At 45.7% G+C, this 23,697-nt stretch overlaps 3 protein-coding genes across 7 annotated transcripts in view; 2 read left to right on the top strand and 1 right to left on the bottom strand.

The window, feature by feature from the left end:
* Positions 1-5,124, top strand: part of CBY1 (chibby family member 1, beta catenin antagonist) — an 8,253-nt gene extending 3,129 nt beyond the window's left edge. For 3 of the 5 annotated variants that reach the window (XM_006914730.3, XM_015591624.2, XM_025048867.1), the window contains 4 exons: positions 1,896-2,011; positions 2,852-2,957; positions 3,038-3,156; positions 4,352-5,124. In XM_006914730.3, coding sequence (XP_006914792.2) covers positions 1,896-2,011; positions 2,852-2,957; positions 3,038-3,156; positions 4,352-4,432 — 422 coding nt within the window. In that variant the 3' untranslated portion in view covers positions 4,433-5,124. The remainder of the gene's footprint in view (positions 1-1,895; positions 2,012-2,851; positions 2,958-3,037; positions 3,157-4,351) is intronic. The other 2 variants (XM_015591626.2, XM_015591625.2) reach the window with 1 other exon arrangement.
* A 4,049-nt stretch (positions 5,125-9,173) lies between these two features.
* On the top strand, positions 9,174-11,191 carry TOMM22 (translocase of outer mitochondrial membrane 22). Its single transcript, XM_006914729.3, has 4 exons — positions 9,174-9,333; positions 9,599-9,717; positions 10,176-10,293; positions 10,489-11,191. The coding sequence occupies exons 1-4, from the start codon at positions 9,217-9,219 to the stop codon at positions 10,561-10,563; spliced, it is 429 nt and encodes a 142-aa protein (XP_006914791.1). The 5' UTR covers positions 9,174-9,216; the 3' UTR covers positions 10,564-11,191.
* A 191-nt stretch (positions 11,192-11,382) lies between these two features.
* JOSD1 (Josephin domain containing 1) lies at positions 11,383-22,527 on the bottom strand. Its single transcript, XM_006914728.2, has 4 exons — positions 22,083-22,527; positions 14,410-14,538; positions 14,080-14,274; positions 11,383-13,445 (listed from the first exon to the last, which is right to left on the bottom strand). The coding sequence occupies exons 1-4, from the start codon at positions 22,265-22,267 to the stop codon at positions 13,346-13,348; spliced, it is 609 nt and encodes a 202-aa protein (XP_006914790.1). The 5' UTR covers positions 22,268-22,527; the 3' UTR covers positions 11,383-13,345.
* Between the last annotated feature and the right edge of the window lie 1,170 nt (positions 22,528-23,697).

Here is a 23,697-nt window from a genome sequence, read left to right as displayed (position 1 = left end):
GTTACTTTCTTTCGCTCGCTTATGCTTTCATCATTGTTACCTACAGCCTACAGAGTCTTAGAAGGAATCTTTTTAAGCTACTTGTGTATTTTAAGTTAAAATTGAATAATATTGGGAAGAAACGAACCTTGACCCCTGTCTCAGACCATATGCAAAAACTAATTTCAGACAAATTGTAGTCCCAAGTGTGAAAGTTAAACAGTAAAATTTTCAGAAATTAATATATGAAAATATCATGACCTTGGAGTAGGCAGAATTTTTAAAATAGGACACAGAAACACTAATTTAAAAAACTTGAGAAATTAGATTCCACTAAAATTAAGAACTTCTTTAACCAAAAAGAAGCCAGTAAGAAAGCAAAAAGACAAGTTCTAGATTGAGAGAAGATATTTTCAGTATTCCCCATATATACAACAAAAGACTTGTATTCAACATATGTAAAGAACTCTTACAGATCAATTTAAAAAATGACAGACAACCCAATAGAAAAATGGCAAAAGACTTTAACGTGCATGTCACCAATGCGGGTATCCAAATGTACAATGAGCATATGGAAAGGTGCCCAATTTAATTAGTTATTGGGGAAAAGCGAATTAAACACAGTGTAATACCACAACATACCTACCAGAATGGGTGAAATAAGAAAGATAGGAAATGCCAAATGCTTACAAGGATCTCTTGTACACTGTTGGCAAGAGGAGAGATTGGAAACCGTTTGGCAGTATCTGCTAAAACTGAATAACTGGACACTCTATGACTCAATAATTCCACCCGTAGGGCTAGAACCAGAGAAGTATACTTATGTGTATGGAAATACACGTCCAAGAATATTCTTAGCAGCACATTTTTAATATACAAAAACTAAACAGTTCAAGTGTCCGCTTTATGCAATGGAATATTTTACTGCAATGTGAACAAACAGACTACAGCTACATACAACAACATGGATAAATCTCACAAACATGATGTTGAGTGAAAAATCTAGACACGGATGGGGACAGCCCTTATGAGTCCATGATTCTAAAGCTGTTGGGCGAAGCTTGTGGGACAATGAGATGTTCTGTATCCGGATCTGGAGGGTGGCTACACAGTGTGTGTGTGTGTGTGTGTGTGTTTCAGTAAAACCTTGTGAAGCCATACACTTATGATTTGTATACTTCTCTATATTTATGTTATACATAAATATACTAAAAGATTTCCTCTTCCTCCTCCCTACCTCCTCCCCCTCAAATGGGCAGTGTCAGTAAATCGACTTAGCTGGGCCTGTGTGAATTGTAATAGGTTGCAATATGCTGTAAACAAATGTATGGCTGCCATGTTATGGGCCTTCTTCTTCCACTGGACATCTCACCATACAGGACAGGTGACCTTTGACATATGGACTGAGTGAGGGGCACTGTTACCAGTCTGAAAGTGAAGTATAAGTATAGCTTTATTTCTTTAAAGTGGGACATGTGCAGAGGCTGTTGCCTACTGTGATTCTTACCAGTGTACAGGAAGAAGTGGGATTACATTCCTCACTCTAGACTGTAAATCTGGCTGGCGGTGCCAACTTGTGACAAAACTTGACAGGCGAGTTAGGCACATGCCTGCGGTTAACATAAACTCTGGAGCTACACACATCTGTGTTCAAATACTAGCTCCCCCTTAGGACCTTAGCCTTTCCAAATCTCATCTGTCACATGGGGCCCATGAGAAGGGCTAAACAAAGGGTGATTACAAGAGTTGAGATATTGCAAAGGTTTTAGCATGCTGCCTGGTACATAGTGCTCGACACGTGGGAGCCACTACCGGAGTTGTGAATATATGAGATGTACATTTCTGTGTTTGAGGACAGTGGCCTAAGATCACTCACTGTCCCAACTATTTGTGCCCCTGACTTGTTCTGACCCTAGGACAAGGGAGCATTGACCTTGCCTTTGTCAGGCCAAAGATGCCTCTCTTTGGGAATACGTTCAGTCCGAAGAAGACGCCCCCTCGAAAGTCTGCTTCTCTCTCCAACCTGCACAATGTGAGTGTCAGTACGGGGCTCAGCCTGGTGTGCCGTGAGGGGGCGTCAAGCCTGATCTCTGATGGGAAGTGGGGTCCTGCAGAGGCATCCAGGTAGTAGGGCATCCTTTCCATTCATATTGCTATTGCTAAAATCATTTTTAACTCCTGCTTGGGAGTCATCATCAAAGCTTTTTCAAGAACCTAATAAGACAGTTAATCTCATTATGGTTTTCGGCTCCAAATGTTATTATCCAATTTGACTTCACTTTATGCCCAAGATTTGGCCAGAAAATGATTTTAGTCATGTCTAAGAATCAAATTCATATTCAAAGGATAATGTTTTGCCACTACTAATGGCATTCAAAAGGCTATGTCACAGCTGTAGAGATCATTTCCAAGCTCCTCGAGGGCAGAGCTGGTCGCGTTCATCTCTGAATACCTAGTACTAGTCCTGATGCAGGGTAGGTGCTCATGAAAAACATGGTAAAGAACAGCTATTACCTCTGATAGGGCGTTGGCATTTTATACTTTTTCCATGCTGTATATAGCTCCATAAGCAAATGATAACTTAAGGACTTACTATATTTAAAAAGGATTATTCACAGATATAAAATAATTCATTGTCCAAATTTCAGCATACATAGCTTTTTCAGAAAACATCTGTTTTATAAAGTAGTACATTTCTTCTTTCTTATAGTTTAAAAGTTGTTGTACCTTGTTTGATTTTCTGACTTAAAAAAATTATCAAATGTGCTGGGTAACGATTAGAGAAAAGAAATGAGTGGTTGGGATCCTATAGTTAGCGGGAGAGGTGCTGGTTGTGGCCCCCTGAAGCCAGCATGTAGTGTCTCCCCCACAGTTGGATCGGTCAACCCGGGAGGTGGAGCTGGGCCTCGACTATGGAACCCCAACTATGAACTTGGCGGGGCAGAGCCTGAAGTTTGAAAATGGCCTGTGGATAGCAGGTGAGCTGATTTCCTGTCATTTTGTCCAACAAGATTGGGGAAGAAAACTCCACGTAACGCTGGTTCTGTCCTTGCTCCAGAGACAGGGATTAGTGGGGGCGTGGACCGGAGGGAGGCACAGCGTCTGCGGCGGCGGAACCAGCAGCTGGAGGAAGAGAACAACCTCCTGCGACTGAAAGTGGACATCCTGCTGGACATGGTGAGGAAGGTGCGGGAGGGTTGCTCCACCCCAGGTCAGCCTGGCCAGCTCGTACATCTGGAGGGCCAGTGTGCCCAGGCACGTTGCTTCGAATCCAAAGACACAACACCACATCAGACACAGTCCCTACCCTCAAGGGCTCACATTCTAGCAGAGAGAGAGACAGTAAATGTAATGACAGTGCCTCGTGGTAATGGCAACTGTTAGAGTCTGCAGGGCCTGACTCTAACATCAGCACATGAAAGAAAGGGACTTTGTCAAGACGGGAGACAGGAGACATCACAGAGGAAGGCATAGTAGAGCTGAATGTGGAACGGTAAAGGGAGGACCGGAGGCTGGGGATGAACGCATTCCAGGAAGGATAGCCTGCTCACGGCTTGGAGATGCCCCATACCAAGCAGGCATTAGTCAGTGCCCAGCACAGACCTGCCCAGGGGCACTCTCTGCATTGGTGTTGGTTTTCTGTGGCTGCAAAGAACCCAGCAGCCTGCTGGGCCTAGAGGTGCGGGTGAAGATCTGTTGGGAGGCAGGAGAGCGTTCGCTGGTGGACGCTGGGGTGGTTAAGAGCACGCGTACTGGAGCTCAACTGTCTACGTCCTTGCCCAGCTCCCCAGCTGGCCATGTGGCTTTAGGCAAGTTACTTAACTGACCCGTGTGAAGAAACTTTGTTTCTTCAGCAATAAAATAGACATGATAGGAGGATCTACCTCGTAGTGAGTTAATAATACTAGTAAAGCACTTGGAATAGTAGATTTCTCAGGAAGCGTGGCTCTTACTTCACTGTAAGCTGACCTCTGCTTTAGAGAGGTCATTGAAAGGTTCTGATGAGGAAAGTGGCATTCTTTTTTAAGGACTTTCTCCCCTAATCACCATTAAGGTAGCTACAGCTCAGAAACAACTAATCCTTTAGCTTAGAATTGCCAGTATCTGCCTTTTTCATCCCGAGGCCTGCTGTCCTTAACGCGTGAGTGCCATGCAATGCTAGGTGGTCAAACACGTTGAGAGAGTGGATTGTGAGTGTTCTTCAAGTACTTGAGGTGGTTCCATTCTGCCCAGTTACAAAGGGGTTTCCATCAGGGAGGCTGGCAGGCAGTGTTAGAGAAACACCGGGGGCCTTTGCCAGCGCACAGGGCTGACCGTGCAAACCTAAATTATAGCCCAGAAATGTCCTAACAGTCTACTGTTTCGCTTTCAGCTCTCTGAGACCACTGCCGAATCCCATTTAATGGAGAAGGAATTGGACGAACTGAAGAGTGTCAGTCGGAGGAGGAAATGAAGGCCCCAAAGACATTCATGAGAACAGGGAGAAATCTGTTGAGCAGAGGAGTAGGACATAGCTGAGGGTTTTATAGCCAAACTATTGGATTAGGTCCTGGGAGAGTGTCATATAATGGGGCCAGAAGGCACTGGCACCCTGGAGTTGGCAGGAGGAAAGTGACAACGTAATGGAGAAAACCAGGGATTCCAGGCCAGGGCAGTAAGTAGCAATGTATTGTGGCTGCATGGCACCGGGAGGCCAGTCTGTGAGGTCTGGGGTGATGGTAAGACTTGGGGTGCTCTCCAGTCACTGAACATACAAACGTACCTGTCCCTGGTCCATCGTCATTGGACTGACACTGTTGGGAGAAGCAGCTGGAGTTTATCCTGCCACCCCCTCACATTGGTGTTTGGGGCGTGGCACCAGCTGTAAAGAGTCCTGTGTGAGGAGGTCTCACATGAGCAGCTCTCCTGGTTCTCTGCCCCTCAGGCCACTCTCTCCGTCCTTCGAAGAGTATGTGTACCCCAAACCCACAACCTCCTGGCTTCAGCTTCTCAGTAGCAAGCATCAGCCTTCCACACACTATATTTTTGTGCTACTTTCCTGTTTACACTTTTTTTTTTTTTAATTAAATGATGTTATATAATCTGTGGGCAAAGTGAAAAAAGAAGCATCAGTTCTTGAAGAAGTAAATGGAGCCTGGAGTCTTAGCTTCTTTTGCTCTATCCAAAGACAGAATTTTCAGGTTATGGGACATGGCACCATTGCAGGAGATGCATTCCAGCTTCCTGGCCATTGGCAAGGCTGACCTGGAACAGAAACAGTCCCTCTGCCCAAGTTCCCCTGCCTCCTCTGGGGAGTTGGGACGAGCCCGGATCCCGCAGGGACCAAGTAATTGGGGTGGAGACTGGATTCCTAGGGAGAGAATTCATGCCTGAGTCAGTGAGCTAAACTGCTCTGGCTAGAGGAGGGAGCCGGCCAAAGTCAGAGGGAATCCAGCTCCCAAGGTCGAGGGGGAGGGCCCAGAGGGTTGGGACAGAGCCCAGGGCTTCAGTCCAGGGATGGCTACCATGGTCAGCAGTTACATGCTTGGGACAGGGTCCAGGACCTGGCACACATTTCCTCAGCTCAGCCCCGTGGAGCAGGGGCCATCGGTATGCCTATTCACAGACAGGGAAACAGACTCTGGGAGGTTCCGAAATGTAGGATCAGAGAGCGGAAGTGTAGGAGCCTGTGGACTCAGCCCAAGTGAAAGAGAGGAGCTGGGTGGGGCCCTGCCTCAGACGGAGCCTGCTGGTTCTCTCCAGCCTTCTGGCCCGCTCAGTGGATGCATAGGAGCTCCAGCCCGTAACCTTACTTTCCGACATAGAGAATAATAGAAGAAATTGGAGAAGGATACAGATATATGCAGGGCATAAATCTCCAGGTGCAGATAACAGAAGCAGTTGAGAGTTTGCTTCTTCCTAGACCACTATCAATTAGCAACCATTTATCAAGCACCCTTGATACCAGACACCTATTTCTAATTCTCATGAGAATTCTTCAAGCTTGTCATCACCCCCTGCTTTTAAAGAAGATGAAGAAACCAGCTCAGCAAGGTGACACAGCTGGAAAAAAGATAGAGCTAGGACTGAACCCTTGAGAATCATGGGGGCAGATTTGGTTGTTACAGTGATGTGTACCCCCCTCCACACCCCCACTGGCACGTGATGGGGCTGCAGCCAGTATGTGGGACAGTTCTGCAGTGAAGGACTTTTATTTTGAGTGATAAGGGAAGCAAGCCATTGGTGAGTTCTAGCAGAGGAATGCTATGATTGACTTGTTTTTAAAAAGGCTCTGCTGAGAACAGACTGAAGGGGTCAAGGCTGGGACTGGGGAGGTGGCAGTAGAGGCGGTGAAGTGGTCAGATTCCAGAAATGAACTAAAGATGGAGCCCACCAGTGTTTGCTGATGGACGTAGGCTGTGAGCTGCATCAAGGATAATCCTATTGATGGAAGTCCCTAAGAGAAAAGGGGAAAATTACCCATATCTCACCACCGTAATACTTTGTTTCCCCCATTAAGATGCTACATACTTGCAAGATTTTACCTATTTAGTCAGATACATCCTTTAGGTTCTGGTTGAAATTCTTCCTCCTCAAAGCCTTCATTAACCAAACTACTACTAATGGGCCACCCAAGTAAAGAGTGCTATCTGGTTGACATTTATTATCTCTTGTAATCACTAAAAGTTTTGTGAATTTTTGTGCCAAGTGTCAGATTAGGGAAGAACTGTTACTGAAGAGCTGAAATAGAACATTCTGTGGTGTGAGGGAGTGAGGACAGGATTACAGGCAATAATCAGAGGAAGTTTTATAGTTTGAGATCTAGAAATCCATCTGCACAATTGTACAGATAGAGAGCTATTGGGTGTTTTTTTATCAGAGGACAGGCCTTAGAGCTTTTGTAAGATTCTCAAAGGGATCTATGCCCTCCACCGACCCATTAAGAACTACTGTTTTACTAGTTTCAGATTCAACAAGACGACAGGAAGGGTGAAAATCATGGACTCGAGGGGGAGGTGGAATGAGTGGCTAGGGAGCGGGGTTCTAGAATACCCCATCTCTATCCAAAAGGCAGAGTCACCTTTGCACCCATGTGCTTCCCACATGGGGCATCACCTCTCACTTGGTGGCCCCTTACGTGTCCCCTTGTCCTTCAGCTGTGACCCCTGGCCTTGCATCAGCCTTACCATATTTGCTGCCATTGGGCATTTCTTCTTGAAACCCTCAGTGAAGCCACACTTGGGTTTTCCTCCTTCCTCTCCAGCAGCTCCTCCTGGAACTTCTTGGGATAGAGGCACCTTCACCCCGACCTTACTTTTTTTGGGCAGGGGGGAGGAATTTTTTTTAATAGTTGTTATAACTTTTTAATTAAAAAACAATGATTGTTGCAAAATACATATAACAAAATTTACCAACTTGACCATATGTAAAAACACAGTTCCGTGGTATTAAATACATTCATAAGGTGCAACCTTCACCACCATCCATCTCCAGAACTCTCTTCATCTTATAAAACAAACTACACCCATTAAACCGACTCCCCATTTCCCCCTCCCCCAGCCTCTGGCAACCATCACTCTACTTTCTTCTGTGATTTTGACTCAGTATCCTGCTGACCTTAAATGTTTGATTCCACAGGGCTCTATCTTCTGTCTTCCCTATCCACTCTGCCATTTTTAGATCATATTATCTACTCCTAAGGCTTTGAATACTCTGCACTGCCTGATTCTCAGTATTTTTTCTTACCCTTTGACAATTTTGATTATCGAAAGAGCTCTTTAGCTGTACACGTAGGTTTTTTTTTTTTTTAAATCACGTTGCTCTTGCGAATATAAATAAATTGGTCAAAGTTTTCCTAACTTCTTCACATTAACATTGTTACTTTCCACTTGATGTCATTGATACCTACACTTTCCACGTAAGATTGCCTTCTCTATCTTCAAGAGTTGGTCTTTCAACATTTTTTAAAAGAGCCCATAAAAGAATTAAAAGTCATTGACACTGGACTCTTAAGCTGCCCTAACATTGATGCAGAGCTAACCTAATTTATGTTTAACACATGCGAAAAAGCATAATTCTTAAATGTACACCTGATGAATTATTCATGTAAACATCACCCAGGTCAAGAAATAGAACTTTATAAGCAGCACCCCAGAAGTCACTGTCCCTTCCCAAATATTACCCCTCCTCCTCTACAAAGGGAATCGACGATCATGCCCACGGACTGGTTTTGCCCATTTTTGAACTTTAATGGAATCAGAGTAAGCATGAAAACTCTCTAGTCAGGACTGCCTTGTCCAAAGATGAAGAGGACTGAGGGCTGTATCTGGAGGCAGTGCAAGCCCTTCTACCCCTGAATACGCAGAGGACAGAGCCTCACTTGCAACACTGTGGCGCATCAGATAAGGATTTGGACTACCCAATCCTGAGATTCTCAGATTCCACAGTCAGTTGGCTAAAAGTGTATAACAATTTACCCTTGTGTTAAATAACTGTGGGGCACATTATAAAAAATATTTTCATCATATAGGCAACAATTAAAATATGGATAATATGTAATTCTGGGGAGGGTGTGGGGGAAAAAGACACTTCATTCACTATTGTAACAGTATATGATATATTTGCAAGGGCAATTAGCTAATATGTAGCAAAAATTTTAAAGTTTATACTTCTCAATAGCAAACCCATTTCTGGAAATCTATGCTCCAGAAATACTGCAACCTGGTACTGTGTCTCAATTTCCTCAGTTCTAAAGTGGGGATAATAGTACCTCAGGACGCAAACAAACAATGCCTGGTCCTTGAGTACCTCAGTGTTAACTCTTGCCTTTGTTTTGATACATTGGGACTGTTTACTTGACGTTTCCCAAAAGACCAATAACCCTCCAAATCTCTAACAGACTCCTAAACGACACAGCACTCAGGGAAAACGAAACTGGTTTAGCGTTTCTCTAAGTGCGATCCCTGGGAGGCTTGTTAAAATGCAGGTTTCTGGGCCCACCCTAAACCCTCTGGACAGAATTACTGCGGAAGCACCCGGACTCTGTACTTGTTATAGCAGGTCTCTCGATGTTTGTTTCCACCGAAGCCTCTCCACACCACTACCCGACTTGGCTGAAGGCGGGCGACGACCGCCGGCCAGGGGGCGTCGCTCTTCCCCAATCCGCCCCCCCATCTCCGGCTCCCGGAAGAGCAGCTCTATCAGCGCCGCACTCGCCTCCTCCCTTCCGTTTCCGGCGTTCCCTTCCCCCCCACAGTCATGGCCGCTGCCGCCGCCGCCGTTGGTCCGGGGGCTCCCCTGTCCCCGGACGAATTGCTTCCGAAAGGCGAAGCCGAGAAGACCGAGGAGGAGCTGGAAGAGGAAGACGACGAGGAGGTAGTGGGTCTCTGCGGGGCGCGGCGGGGCGGGGAGCGACGGTCCGAGCGGGAGCGGCCCGCCCGGGGGTGTGGGCTCCGCGTGCTGTGCGATCCGGGTGAAGGTGCGTCGCGGAGCCTGGAGAGGTCGGAGCGGAGGTGTCTTCTCCGGGAGGCGGGGTTAGGGGCCCCGCTGGCTCGGGGTGGTTGGGGAGCTGTGCGTGTCCCAGCGTCGGGGGGGGTGGTTGCCGCTGCTTCGGTCAAGACCCGCGCCTCCTCCACCACAGCTAGATGAGACCCTGTCGGAGAGACTCTGGGGTCTGACGGAGATGTTCCCGGAGAGGATCCGGTCCGCGGCTGGAGCCACTTTTGATCTCTCGCTCTTTGTGGCTCAAAAAATGTACAGGTAAGGGGCAAGGGCAAAGAGATTGGGATGTGCGGGGGTGACTGGGGGCCGTGAGTGAACACGGACCTTGGAAGCAGCAGATCTGGGTTGGAGGCCAGCCTGCCATCTAGATCGTTGAGTGACCTTGGGCTTGTGGTGCCTTAACCTTTCTTAGTCTCAATTTCCTTATGTAAAGTGTGGATTTTTATCTGGCAGTGTCGTTGCGACAATCATTTCAGATTATGTGAGATAATTAACACATAAGTAACTTTTTAAGAAGAATGTTAAAACAGCTATTACTAGAGACACGGCTACCAGAACTGCTCCTCTTGTTTCTGATAGGAGTATGGTATAAGGGCTGGGTAGAATACGCTTGTTAAAAACCTTGGAGTATGCAGCCTGAGAGGTTTGAATACTGATTGGTTCATGGTGCAGATGTCTGGTTTTGCTTCGCTATCACATTCCCCCTCCATCTGCAGGTTTTCCAGGGCAGCCTTGTGGATTGGGACAACTTCCTTCATGATCCTGGTTCTTCCTGTTGTTTTTGAGACGGAGAAGTTGCAAATGGAGCAACAGCAGCAACTGCAGCAGCGGCAGGTGAGCTAAGACCCTGGGCTTTTTGCCAGTGGTGAAGATGCAACTCAATTCTCCAGCACCTGAGTAGACCAGTAGTTAACGTGTGGGAAGACACTGGGCTCTGGTCCCTGTTCTGTGCTGTCCCCCAGTCAGGATTGATGGAAATGAGATCCCTAGGCCTGTACAATGCCTTATACTCCTCCTCTTCTTTTTCAGATACTTCTAGGACCTAACACAGGGCTGTCAGGAGGAATGCCAGGGGCTCTACCTTCACTTCCTGGAAAGATCTAGATTGTTACTGCTATATTTGACCTGTCTTGGTGGGAGAAGTTTGAAAATTCAATAGTGTGTGAACTGCTGAATTTTTTTTTTAACTTTGGCACATTGATATATCTAAACCTAGTTGGGGGAATTCTCCCCGCATCGTCTCACGGAGAGACTCCCAACTTGCAACTGTGCCCTCCACACTGTCCTTACTTCTTCCTCACTCTGATAGCAGAGTACAGCGATGCGGACGGTTACTCCAGCTCTGGCCATCCCACCTCTTCCACTAAATTACTCCTGACTGGAAGACCTCCGTATCTCATTGTGGGGTAGGAACTGATGCCATTGGGGAGGATGCACCCATGACCATTAAATACAACTATTTTGAAGAATGGAGATGCTGAGAAGGGATGTGCACGCTATATGAAATATAAAATGCATTACAGCTGTAGTGTAAAAGCAGCCACTGTGAATTCGTTTGTTGGAAAAGAGGGAGGACCGGGAGCAGCTTCATCACAGGATGGGGACTGTGAAGGGCAGGGCAGGAGCTCATTTCCTCTGCACAGTTTGGCTGTTAGACCAATGTGTGTCTAAAAAGAAAAAAAGTCAGTGCTCACTTTTTGTATTTAAATATTAAAAATGATTCCAACCGAAAGTGTCATGCACGTGCTTGAGATACACACCTTGAAATTATAGACCATTTTAGAAGGAAAGACACGTGCTGCCCCAAAGTACGACATATCTCTAAAAGATGATTTGTGACGGTAGTGAATTCCTTCAAAGGCAGCGTCACACTAAAGTTTATTTTCCCCCCCTTTACATAATTACAGAATTCAGGCAGACAGATTCATGTACAGAGTTCTCCATTTTTAATATTTGGTTAAACAAAATACATCTTTTGTAAACAAACCCAGCACAAGGCCAACAAAAAGAGGGGAAAATAAAAGCAAGAAAAACAAGCCTAGGGTTGCCCCTTACTGGGCATCAGGGCCAGGCCTGCCCTTTTCCTTAAAGGAAATGGGCTTTTTGCCCTTGGGCATCAGCGTGGGTCCCTGTTCCTAAGCACCAGAATTGGATATGAACAGAGAAACCAGCCCTGAAATGTTTAAGCATCTTTGCATATCCCATTGGCTCACGGACTCCAAGTGCATGGAGACCCCATTGAAGTGCCATTTGCACAAGCCCAAGCAGATTGGTGGAGAGGAGTTTCTTCCTCTTCCCAGGAAATGGCTTACTATCACTGACAGTGCCAATGGATCCAAGGTCCTGCTTGTGACTATCAGCAAGGCTGGCTGTAACTTCTGGCTGGTGGTGGTTGGAATGTCATTGTGCAGGGGTAAAGAGCTCCCTGTGGTGCCAAGCAGGTCTGGTGTAGAAAATGGTGCAGAAGAGACTGCAGCCAGTTGCTGAGACAGTGTAATGCAGTAGCCGCTTGGTGGCTTGTTACTCAGCATAAAAAAAACGGCCTTGTTGGATTGAAGATACATGTGCAGAAAAAGTGCTGGTGTAAACATGCACTCCAGTCACAGTGGGGAGGAGAAAGCCTCAGCTTCGTCCGGTAAGCTTGCTCAGGTTTGACATGCAAGCCCCAGGCTGGCTTTGCTGCTGGAGAAAAGTCTGGCCAGTGGGGCAGCTCTCAGACCTGCCAAGACCACCGACCTGTAGGGCGAGACAGGCCATCCCTGCCTGCCCACCTGCCTTGAGGCACCACAACCACTGGTGGCACAGAGTGTGGTATGATACTTTCCCTCCTCGCTTCCAAAGTTGCAAGAGAAAAGTGGCCTACAGAGCTTGGGGTGGGTCAATTCTCGGTTTGGAAGGAAAACTACAGAAAGATGACAAACCCAGGTCCTATTACAATGCACATAACCACCCAACCTGAGGGCCCTGCTTCTTGTCACTAGAGTGACTCTGAGCCTATAACATCTACCGATTCCAGCTGTTCTTAATCTGAGAAGCTTATCTTCATAATACTTTCTTCACCCAACTGTCTTAAACTCATGAAACTTGATGTTGAACGCAGACTTACTTTTTCCAGATTTTGCCAGAGTGAGTCAACTGGGAAAACTGTCCTTTTGCTTATCTTGTGCTCCAGAGTCTCTTAAATCAATGTAATGAAGTGACAGGGACAATGCTGGAGTGAGGCAGACAGGTCACTCATACCTGCCCCAGCCTGGCTTTGGCCATGTCCTCTTAGGTATCCACCTCACCCAGTCATGCTAGAATGTTGTAGGATTCAACCACCCAGTGTGGAATATTAGAGAACTTTTCATTATAAAATTCCAAAGATGGCCATAAACCACCCTTAGAAACGGGGTGAGGCGGGGGCATCAAGGGTTGGAGCTGTAGTGCTGCTGGGGTTGGAGGTGGTTTCCTGAGAGGCCCTTTTGCTCTGGGTCTTTCAAGTCAGTCACACTTTGCATGTAGTGTGCCTTCAGACTCACTAGTGGCCAGGAGAGGGAAAGTGGAGGCGGCACCTCCGGTTGAGTCAGCAGCAGTAAACTCCAGCAGAGCCTCTGTCAAGTCCTCACAGGAAAAGGGAAAATAAGCTAGGACCCACCTTCTTTTCTCCTCGTAACTAAAAGGTCTCCCATCGCCTGCCCTGATCACAGCTCTCACCTTCCCTTCCTAGGAACGAGTAGCGCTGGTTCGTTCTTTTAGCAGCCCACACGTTTGGCCTGTTGCACTGTCAAATCTGAAAAACCTGATGAGATGTTTGGGGAAGTGGCAAGGACAGACCCACTGCATAGGCCACAGCACATCACAGAGGATTTAGGGGACTGAGGTGAGGGAAGCTTGGGTAGAACTGTTACACATCGGCCCTCCAACTCTGATGGGCCTCCACCTCTTCTGGTACCACCAGCAGGAGTTCACAGTTCTTTCCTCGCAAATGATGTTTTAGAAATTTCCTGTGGGGAAAAAACAGCAGATGAAAGAGAAAGTGAAATGCTGGTAAAACTGCAAATTCCGGTTCACCAGAAACCTCATTATTTATTCCCTTGGCAGTCCTCAAAACATTCCAGAGGGATCTGTTCCACTTGTGGATACCCCTCATCCTGTCCAGTTAGATTTCCAATCTGAATTTTTGCTCCTCATACATTTATCATTGCCAACAGTAGCTAGTTCTGTAACGAACAGAGTCAGCCCAAAGTACTCTAAAGTAAAGGACTTCTAATTGTTAAAAAGAAAAAAGTTTTTTCTTTGATCCCAGGGAAATTTAACCCTCTGTCGCCTGAATGTTTGTCTTCCTTTCTCTGAACTGGCAGCCATACTGTCACGGTTGTAAGTGTGGAGAACATTACAATGCCAGTCTCACCAGACAGAAGGCCAGCATCCCAGGCGCTGGAACTCCTCTACCAAAGGGACTAAACCTCACGGGCCATCAAAGCTTCAGGTCTTTCAAGACTGAGACCCTATGATTCTAAGTAAGGCAGGTGGAGGATCCAACTACAACCAAAGCTAGGAATTTCATTTCCTTTGTCAAATAACCAAAAATAAAGCTCAACTTCCCCGACACAGCAGTACATTAGCCACCACAGGTACCTGAGCTCGCTCTCGCCTCCAATCCACTCGGGCATCTTCAGTTTGGAGTCAAGGTTGTAGTAGGTACCGCCCACCTCTCGAACGCAGATCCAGTGCTGCCTCTTGAGAGGCAACTTCAGTGGCCCCCAGCACAGGCTGGAGGGTAGATTCATGATGAAGCCCATGACATTAGTGAGAGCAATGGCACTGACGTCCCTGCAGAAGAGAAACTGTCAGGCTGCGAGACGCCAGCTCCACAAGGTTCCCTGGCTGTCCACACCACAGCTGGCCCCCCACATCCCCATTCAAGCCCTGACTGCTGGTTCTCATCAAGTCAAGCTTTCAGGTTACCTGCGCTTGTCCCACCAAACAGCTTCGTAGCCTTTGGTTTGAAGTGCTGCCATAATGACGTTCACATCATAGTTCCCATTTCCCAGCATGCTCTTCTTGTGGGGGGTCACCATGGTATTTGGAGATAACCTACAGATGTTAAAGGAGGAGGGCTGAGACTTGGCTGGTCTAACTCTCCTTGCCTTGCGCTACCAGGGACAAAAGAGCACTTTAAACAACTGCCCCCAAAAGTTTGTTTCCCCCATTCCAGTAAACCGTAACCAGCTCTCACCAAAGTATTTTGTAGTCTGGGCTTTTACTGCCTTAGAGATTACCTTTATGCAAAACAGTAATTCAGTAGTGATGGGGCCTATTTGCCTACGATTTAGAAAGTGTGTCTACAGTGAAGACAGTGGACACAAAGAATGTTCCATGAGGGAGTCTCATTTATGAAATCCCCAGCCTATCCACTCCTGCAGTTTTTGTGCTTGATGATTTTTCTGCCCTGATACAAGCTTCTTTTTTCACAATGGAAAATAGTATTTGATATTTTCATTTGCATGAGTATTCAATACTTTAATTTTCATTTCAATTTATTGTTACTCTTGCTTTTTACGGTTTAAATGTTTTCTACTTAAGGCTTGCATACTTGGTAATCATTAATCATTTAATACTCAACGGCCTACAAGAGCCCAGGCAGGTGACATAAATATATGAATTGGGGCCAGATGTAAAGCCATAAAAAGTAGCAATGCCTGTATTAAACTGGAATGCCTGGCCCCCCTAAAGTATTCCAAATATATGTGTGTATAAAATCTTGGAAAAAAAACCATTTTTTAAATATTAAAACACAAATAATCAATTGAAAAAAAAATTTTGTGCCAGACAGACAAAACTCAACGTGGTCTGCTTTGCCCACCCAGTTTAAAGCCACTGTTGCTCAGGCCTCTTTAGCCACTCCATCTCAAGTCACTGTCAGTCTGAAGGCATCTCCAATCCTATGATTTTGCTTTTAGAGGCAGGTGGAGGCTTATCAGGCCAGGACTTGAGGAAAAATGCCATCTCCAGAAGAAAACAGAGACTTTAGGTCAATTCTAAAAACTTAAGAAATCTTATCAAAAGTTTTTTAAAAAAAATTTCTCTACACACAGCCAACATACTGATAAGTTTTCAAACATAAAACCTACTCCTGCCATTGCTTAACTCTCTAATGGCTCCCAAAGCATTTAAATACAACCTACATGATTTCCTTTGGCCTGCAGGCCCTTGGGATCCTGCTGACCTCATTCCACCTCTTACCACACAGACCTCTGCTCCTTGCACACACAAAGCTCTTTCTCACTGAGGGTCTTTGTACTCACCCACGGTGGTGGCTGTCTCAAATGCTCTTCCCCTGGATCGTCACTTGGCGAGCTCCTTATTATTTGGGTGTCAGGTATTATTGTCTTAGACGCCTTTTCTGACCACCCAATCTTAGCTCTCTCCTAGTCACTTGCCCTTATACCCACCCGCTTTAGTTATAGCCCATGTCACTACTGGACATGTCTCCTCATTTGTCTGATTTCCACATAGAATGACAGCAGGGGCCTTCTTTATCCTGTTAATGCCACCTCACCAGGGCCAAAGACTGCCAGGCACCTGACAGGTGCTCAAGGAATGTTTGATGAAATGTTCCTGTTTGTTATCCTATCTCTTTTCCTGTAAATATTGATAGTGGAGCCATGAAATGAGAAGAGCTTATGTGTTCGTCTCCAGAGCTGGCAAAGAAGGGTGTCTGAAGACACTAAATTCCACTCTGCAACTTTGTTTTCTCTGTAACAATAACTACCATTTATTGTGCCAAGCCCATGACCGATGCCTTCATATCTATCTCAGTTGATTCTCACAGTAAGCCTATGAAGCTATAAATTATTTCCATTTTATAGGTTTGAAAAACTGAAATTTGAATGACTTGCCTATGATCACTTACAAGTGACAGAACTAGGATTCAAACTTGGGTTTGTCTGCATTCAAAGTTGTGCCTGTCTTATGTCTAGGACCTACGATCAGAGTGGATGGTATTGGCCAGTTGATAAAAGGAATGGCCAGCTGAGTCCCTGGGGTCTGGGCCTAAATTGTAGCTTAACAGTGCAAAGGCTCTCAGTGGGTTCTTGGGCACGGGGATTAAATATGAAAGCATATGAAAGAGCAGCTCAAGATATATAACATTCCTTTCCCTTCGCCATGTTTTCAATAGCTTGTCATTACTTTCAGTGAAGTCCCTAGCCGGCAGATGCATGAAAGCTCCAACAAAGAACCTGCTCAGTCTTCCACCTCTTTAACATCTGACCAGGCTCAGATGTTAGAGCCGCACTTTTCTGACTGTGTTCCCAGAAGATCACAGGAGACATTCAATACGACAGATCAATGAATCAAGAAAACAGGTTTCCTACAAGAATTCTCGGAACCCCTAATATGCTAATATTCACCTTGAGGAGATGGGGTATAGTATCATTCAGTCCCCAAACATATTTGACCACGCATTTTTGGAGGTGCACTTTACAGGGCTAGTGTTCCAAGGGTCTCTTCTCCCATCCTACATCTTCTATCTCAGGTTCAAATGTTTTCCTGTCTACCCTCACTCTCACCCCCCCAACTAGAGGCCCGTCACCCCACACCTGGACTTTTGAAACAGGTTCCTAAATTGATCTCCTTGCTTCCAAACTTACTCCAAGTCACCTGTATGTTCCTGCCACATTCACCAAGGCATCATTCCGCTCTTTTATGGAAGAACTGCCAAGGGAGCCAACTGCCTGGTTGGCCAGCTCCACCCTCCAAGCCCTACTAAGCCTGCCGTTTCCCCCCTCATTGGGCTTAGTGCACTTCAGGCCACTGCGTGGCCTCTATTTTTTCATCTTACTTCTGTTCCAAGCCAAATCCTAAAGCTTCTTCAGGCTTAGCCTGGCATCCTACCTCCTCCATAGAATCTTTCCTGGCTCCCTTGTAGCAAGAAAGGAGGGAAACGGAGGACCACACGTATCTAAGTTCACATCTAAGCAGCACTGATACTAATTGTGAGATTTAACCTCCACGTCCGTGAGCTTTTCTGTAAAAATGGGAAGGACTGCTGTTACAGGATCATTGAAAAATTCAGTTGTTTTATACGTGTCCGAACAGTAAATTCCTAAAGCCAAAGAAATGGCTCTTCTGCTCTGTATCCCTCACAACTAGGCACTGGCAACTGAGTAAACCACGTGCTGGCCAAAAGGATGAATGCAGGACATGCTGAGAATGGCTTCCATCTCATTCCTAGAGAGGTGGTCATTTAAATAAGTGGCGTCTGCCCAGTGTGCCTACGATACCAGCACTTGCTTCGCTGTTAACAATAATTAAGTGCCCACTGTTAATTACTTTTATAAATTTTATCATTTAATCCTTCCACCAATCTTGAGAGATTAACCCCATAATGTAAATCAGGAAGCTGAGGTGTGACTAGGTCACTGTGACTTGCCCAGTCATACCTAGCTAGCAAGTGCAGAGCTAGGATTCAACCTCCCAGCTCTGAATAGACTAAGGCTACGCTGAACAGTGTCCTGGATATTTCGACACACTGGTCCCAAACTGAATTCCATAGGATCCCGTTCTGTTCCAATGAATTGTTTTCTTGAGGCTCCTTGGCAAACTCCTGTTCTAGACTGTCTTAATGATTTCGCTAGAAATTCCGGACCATAAAACAAGGCAGGCTTCTCACTTTTGTCATCATGGCCAGAGGTTAGAGCCATGAGATTTGAAGTGATCTACACAGCAGTCCCCAACCTTTTTGGCACCAGGGACCAGTGCTCCTATGAGAATCTAAAGCCTGATGATCTGAGGTGGAGCTGAGGCGGTGATGCCGGTGCTGAGGAGCAGGGGAAGGGGAGTTTGGACCCCTGATCTACAAGTGAGAAGATGGGCTCTAGTCCAGGTCTCACACCTCAGGTAAGTTCCAGGTCCTCTCTGGTGGTTACCACTGTGTCTAGCTATGGCAGTGAGTTCACGTTTTAATAAAAAGATGGAGACATTCATCAAGATTCCTTCTGTAATTATTATTTTCCTTTTTATCAGGTCTGAAGAGATGTAATATTAGAAAATATAACTCAGAACTTCCTGATGTCTTTAAATTATTAAATATATAAAGCACGGAATATAGGGCCGGGCATACAGAAGTACTCTGTAGGTGTTGGCTATGATGACAACGATGATGTGCTTGCCTGACTTTTGGATGAGATAATTCAAATCTCCAAAGGTTACCACCCAACACCACCTTTTCTCAATTTAAAACACCATGCCTATAAACGTGGCTCCTTCCACTTGCTCAAGGACCTTTCAATAGGGAGGCAGGAGGACTTCCCCTCTATGGTAGAGAATGCTGGTTGTGCACCAGTCTCGATAGTCTCTGTCCCAGCTTGCATTCCATTTTCCCCCGGTACCAAGCTAGTTTCTATCTATTTAGATTTTAACAGGTATTTTATTTGGGAGGGGAACAAATACCTAGCTGCGAGGACAGCTGATCAATAAAAAGTAGAGATGAATCTAGTGAAAATGTTTGAGACCAAAAGATTTTCAAAACGACCTAGCAAAGCTACTACTTTATCATTTGACTCCTAGGTTCTTTCTTTTTCAAAGCATAAACACATATACGATAAAATGGGATCAAACATCCCCATCTATATACATGCACACTGATGACACGAGCCTCGTTTCTGATCTGTTCTCTAATTTCACATCTTGAAAACTGATGCTTTTCAAACCTCCTTTTGCTATCACTGCAGATACTACCACTATCTCCTAATCCTGGACTGAGCCTGTCACACCTCTGACTCCTCTCTTCCCTATCCCCACGTTGCTGCCAAGTCATTAGCTTAGTTCTTTCTAAGTTCACATTCATTTCTATTCCAAATATGAGTCATCTCATGTCCACAACTGTATTGAAACTCCACCCTGTTTTTGTATTTCTCCTCTTTTATTTGGCTAAAATTCAACTGCTAGGATGAAATTCCTCTCAACAAATGGCATTAATAAAAAATTTTCTCTCATTTCTACCATTCATTAGCCACATCTTCAGCATAGAGCTTTAGGTCTGAGAATTTAAAATTATCTAGTTAAACCTACCAACATTACTGTTCTTTCTGTTAAGACCCAAACAGATCATCTTTTCCTTTTAAATTGCTCTAGATTTCATGGTTCTAACTTTAATCTACTCCCAAGTCCTGGTCAATGTATAGCTCTGAGATGTACTTCTCAGAGGCTGAGTCCTATTCAACTCGTTTTCTCTACAGTGCCTACCAGTGCCTGGCACACTGTAGGCAGCCGGCAAATGTTTGTTTAAAAGATTCCATTTTTTCTCTCTCTCTCACCTCTTCTCCCCTTGCTTTTTTCCCTCTGCTCCCTTTTCATGCTTCTTTTGTTTCTATTTGTCCACAGAGAATCTTTCCATAAATACTATAAATATGTACATATATATACAGCATAGAATTCTGCCTCTGCAGTGGGGACACAGTATATTCTCTTGATATACTGGTTTGCTTTACTTTAAGGTGGATCTTTACATTGAGCTGCTCGGCAACTGGGGAGTGTAGCACACCTTCTAAAGTTTTAAAAGCCAGGAATAGTACTCTGGTTCCATACGAGTGTTTAGCAAATATTTAGCATTCTTTCATTCAGGAAAAACACAGATGAAAGAGCCCTGCTATTATCCACAGCCAGCTTATAATCACAGTCCACATCTTCTTCGGACCCAGTCCCAACTTACTGGCAGGGTGAACGGGTACTGACGATATAATGTTCTGACATGCCTTTCCAACACTCGAGAAGCAGCAGAGCAGTTGGGAGGGCAGTCCCTGGAGTCACAAAAACTGGGTCCAAATCCTGCCATCTATAGCTCTGTGAACTCTCTCTGCCATGATTTCCTCATCTAGAAAAATGGGAAATAACAGAATCTACCTTTTAAGATCAGTGTGAGGCGTAAATTAACACAAGGAAAGCACTCAGAACTGTGCTTTGCACAGAGTGAGTGTTCATCTGTTAGCGATCGTCATTGTGTCAGGTCAGGGGCCAAATTTGTAGACGTGAAAATCTTCTGAATGGACACACAGAATCTTGACTGTTGAAATTTACTAGTGAGTAAAACTGGGCAAATTACTTAAACTGAATCCTAGTTTCCTCGAATCACTATTGATAAGGCTGTTGCCAAGACTGTTACACATTCCCAGGTACCAGCCCATTTGAGCACTCCTTTCCTTTTTCCTTAGTCTCAGGTTAGGAAATAATTTGCAAATATCCAATTAGGAATTAGAAAAAGTATTAACGGCTGGCCAAAAGGAAACAGTCTGATGGACTGGCCTTGTTTCTAATCTTTTTGGTTACATGACTTGGTGATCCGAGACACATTATTTCACCTAACAGGGCCCCATTTCCTCAAGAGAGTTAATTCTGGTTGCCAGATAATGGCCATGATGCAAATGCCACATCTGCCCTGCTAATGCATTACTATGGTTATTACTGGCAGTGGAAAATGATTATCCTCATTATAATTTTGTTGGCACACTGGGATTAACATTCTTTTAAGAGGGGGCTATGTTTCTTTCGGGGTAAGTGGTCCACACCTATGCTTCACAAATCATCCCAAATAAGTTGTTTCCAGCTGTAATTCAGGTACTTCTGGGGCCATAATTACATCTCTAAGTGAAAGGAGTCAGAAAAGAGCCTTCTGGAACCACCAATATGCACAGCTTGAAAATTCTTGAGCTTTCTCTGCACTGAAAACTGAGCAAGCCTAACACTTTGGAGCTGGAGGAATGAGACAGGCTCACTGCCAGAGTTGCTATGGACAGCAGACAGGCTGCTGTTTCCATCCAGACACTGCAGAACTAATTCTCAAACCCTTTGATCAAATAATTTTAGAACATCAAAGCAGAGAGAAAAAAGCTGAACTTCTATCCACCTGTCTGGTAGCATTTGGCAAAGTGAGTAAGAAAGGGCACCTAGAATGAAATAGAAAAGGGAGGAGATCGAGTCAGCTTCACGATGTAGCTTTGCTACTTAGAGGCTATTTGGACAAATTACCTGAACTTTCTGCCTGTTTCTCTATCAGTAAAATAGAGGTGAAACATCGTTGGGAGGGCTACACAAAACAGTGTAGGAAAAGCACCTAGGCCAGCACATGGCCTCATAGAAAAGCTGAGCATTGTGTATTCACCTTTCTCATGGAACCCACAACATTCCACTTCTGATAACAGGTGACTGAGCGTGTACATATCCTGTCCCTTTCTAGACTGTAACCTCCTTGGGGGCAGGACGTCAGAAGCATTATAGCATAGTGGTCAACAGCACAGATACAAACTTGAATTCAAGCTAGGCTCCATCTCGTTGCCTCAGGCAAATTACTTAACTTCTCTGAGCCCTGTCTTTATCCATGAAATGGAAATAACAACACATATTCCATGGAATTGTTGAGATGACACCACTGAGGCACTCAGCACAGTGCCTAGTCCACAGTAAGTGCTCAATAAATGGTAGTGATTATCCTTTCTATTACTCTGTCTCATATCTGCTAACGGCACCTAGCTGATAATACTTGTTGGTTGTGAAAGTCTCTGTAGCTGAGACATCGCCCCGCCCACAGAAATTCAGATAGTAAAAAGTATCAAGATGCCAAGAAGCATCGAGTTCCCTACCTCTGAAAAATCTCTTGCAGCGTTTCCCGGGTGAAAGCGTTGCTGTCCTGGAAGACGTTATTGAGGGCATGCAGCGCGCAGAGCTCCCTGCGCTGTTTCTCATGGTAGATTTGTGGGGGTGCTGCCTGGGGCAGCTCCAATGATTCAGATTTGGCCTTGTCTCCTTTCCATGGCACGCAACTCATGTTTTTCGTTTTAGGTTCCAGAGAGGGCTAAAAACACCCCACCCTTCCCTCCTGAGGAAGAATGTAAGCTTCTCAGTCTTTCCAGGATTCCTGAGGTCCACCTTATTTTCTGGTGTCCATGATTTATGCTTTGTCACGGGGAGAAAAGGTTGGAATCAAGAGGAAAAACAATCTACCTCCTCTCTTCTCAATAGAAAAATAACTTTTGGATTAGTGTATTTCGCCACCACTTTCAAAGTACAGAATTTTTAAAAATCGTATAAAATAGCTTCTCAGTCTTTCCAGGATTCCTGAGGTCCACCTTATTTTCTGGTGTCCATGATTTATGCTTTGTCACGGGGAGAAAAGGTTGGAATCAAGAGGAAAAACAATCTACCTCCTCTCTTCTCAATAGAAAAATAACTTTTGGATTAGTGTATTTCGCCACCACTTTCAAAGTACAGAATTTTTAAAAATCGTATAAAATCTAAGACCTTGTTCCCTTCTCCCACCCTCCCTCCCACCCCCCCTCCAAAAAACCACGATTCTCTTGCTATTTTCCTCTCCCTCCTGAGGAAGAATGTAAGCTTCTCAGTCTTTCCAGGATTCCTGAGGTCCACCTTATTTTCTGGTGTCCATGATTTATGCTTTGTCACGGGGAGAAAAGGTTGGAATCAAGAGGAAAAACAATCTACCTCCTCTCTTCTCAATAGAAAAATAACTTTTGGATTAGTGTATTTCGCCACCACTTTCAAAGTACAGAATTTTTAAAAATCGTATAAAATCTAAGACCTTGTTCCCTTCTCCCACCCTCCCTCCCACCCCCCCTCCAAAAAACCACGATTCTCTTGCTGTATTTTCCTCTCTGCAAAAGCCAACCAGGCCTCAACGCAGGAGGGCCAAATGGAATCTGTCACATCGCTCCTTTTCTTCCATTTCTTTAGAACCACAACGCCACTGATTCAGGAGACAAGGCCTAGGTGGCCTTGTTCGCAAAATTCGAGCAGCTAGCGAGGGCCGGCCAGCGTGGGATCGCGGGCCGTGCAGGGGCCTCGGGGGCGCCTTTCCATCCCCTTGGGTGCGGTAGGGCCCCGCAGGGCGCGGGTCGAGGCGGGCGCGGCTCCTTCGGAAAGCGCGGACTCTCACCTTTTCGCCGTGGCCCTGCGGGGGAGACAACCCCGGTCAGCTCCCGCGGTCAGACGGGCCGCCGCGAAGTACCCAGCTGGTCCGGGAAGTGGCGCGGCGGATCTGGCCCCAGGGCGAGGGAAAGTCCTTTGCTGGGACTTGTAGGCCTGCGAGGGGTGGGACCGGACAATTCGCCTCGCCCTCGGGGGCCCACCCGTCTCGCTACCGAAACCCCAAGCTCCCCGCCGGTCACGTGAATGCAAGCCGAGGCGCCCTCCCGTCGCTCCCCCAAACCCGGCCCCGACGCCTACTCGCGTCCGCGCCGC

This window comes from Pteropus alecto, unplaced genomic scaffold (assembly GCF_000325575.1).
Source record: "Pteropus alecto unplaced genomic scaffold, ASM32557v1 scaffold6, whole genome shotgun sequence".
Classification (NCBI taxonomy): Eukaryota; Metazoa; Chordata; class Mammalia; order Chiroptera; family Pteropodidae; genus Pteropus; species Pteropus alecto.
This window is presented reverse-complemented; position numbering and strand designations above follow the sequence as displayed.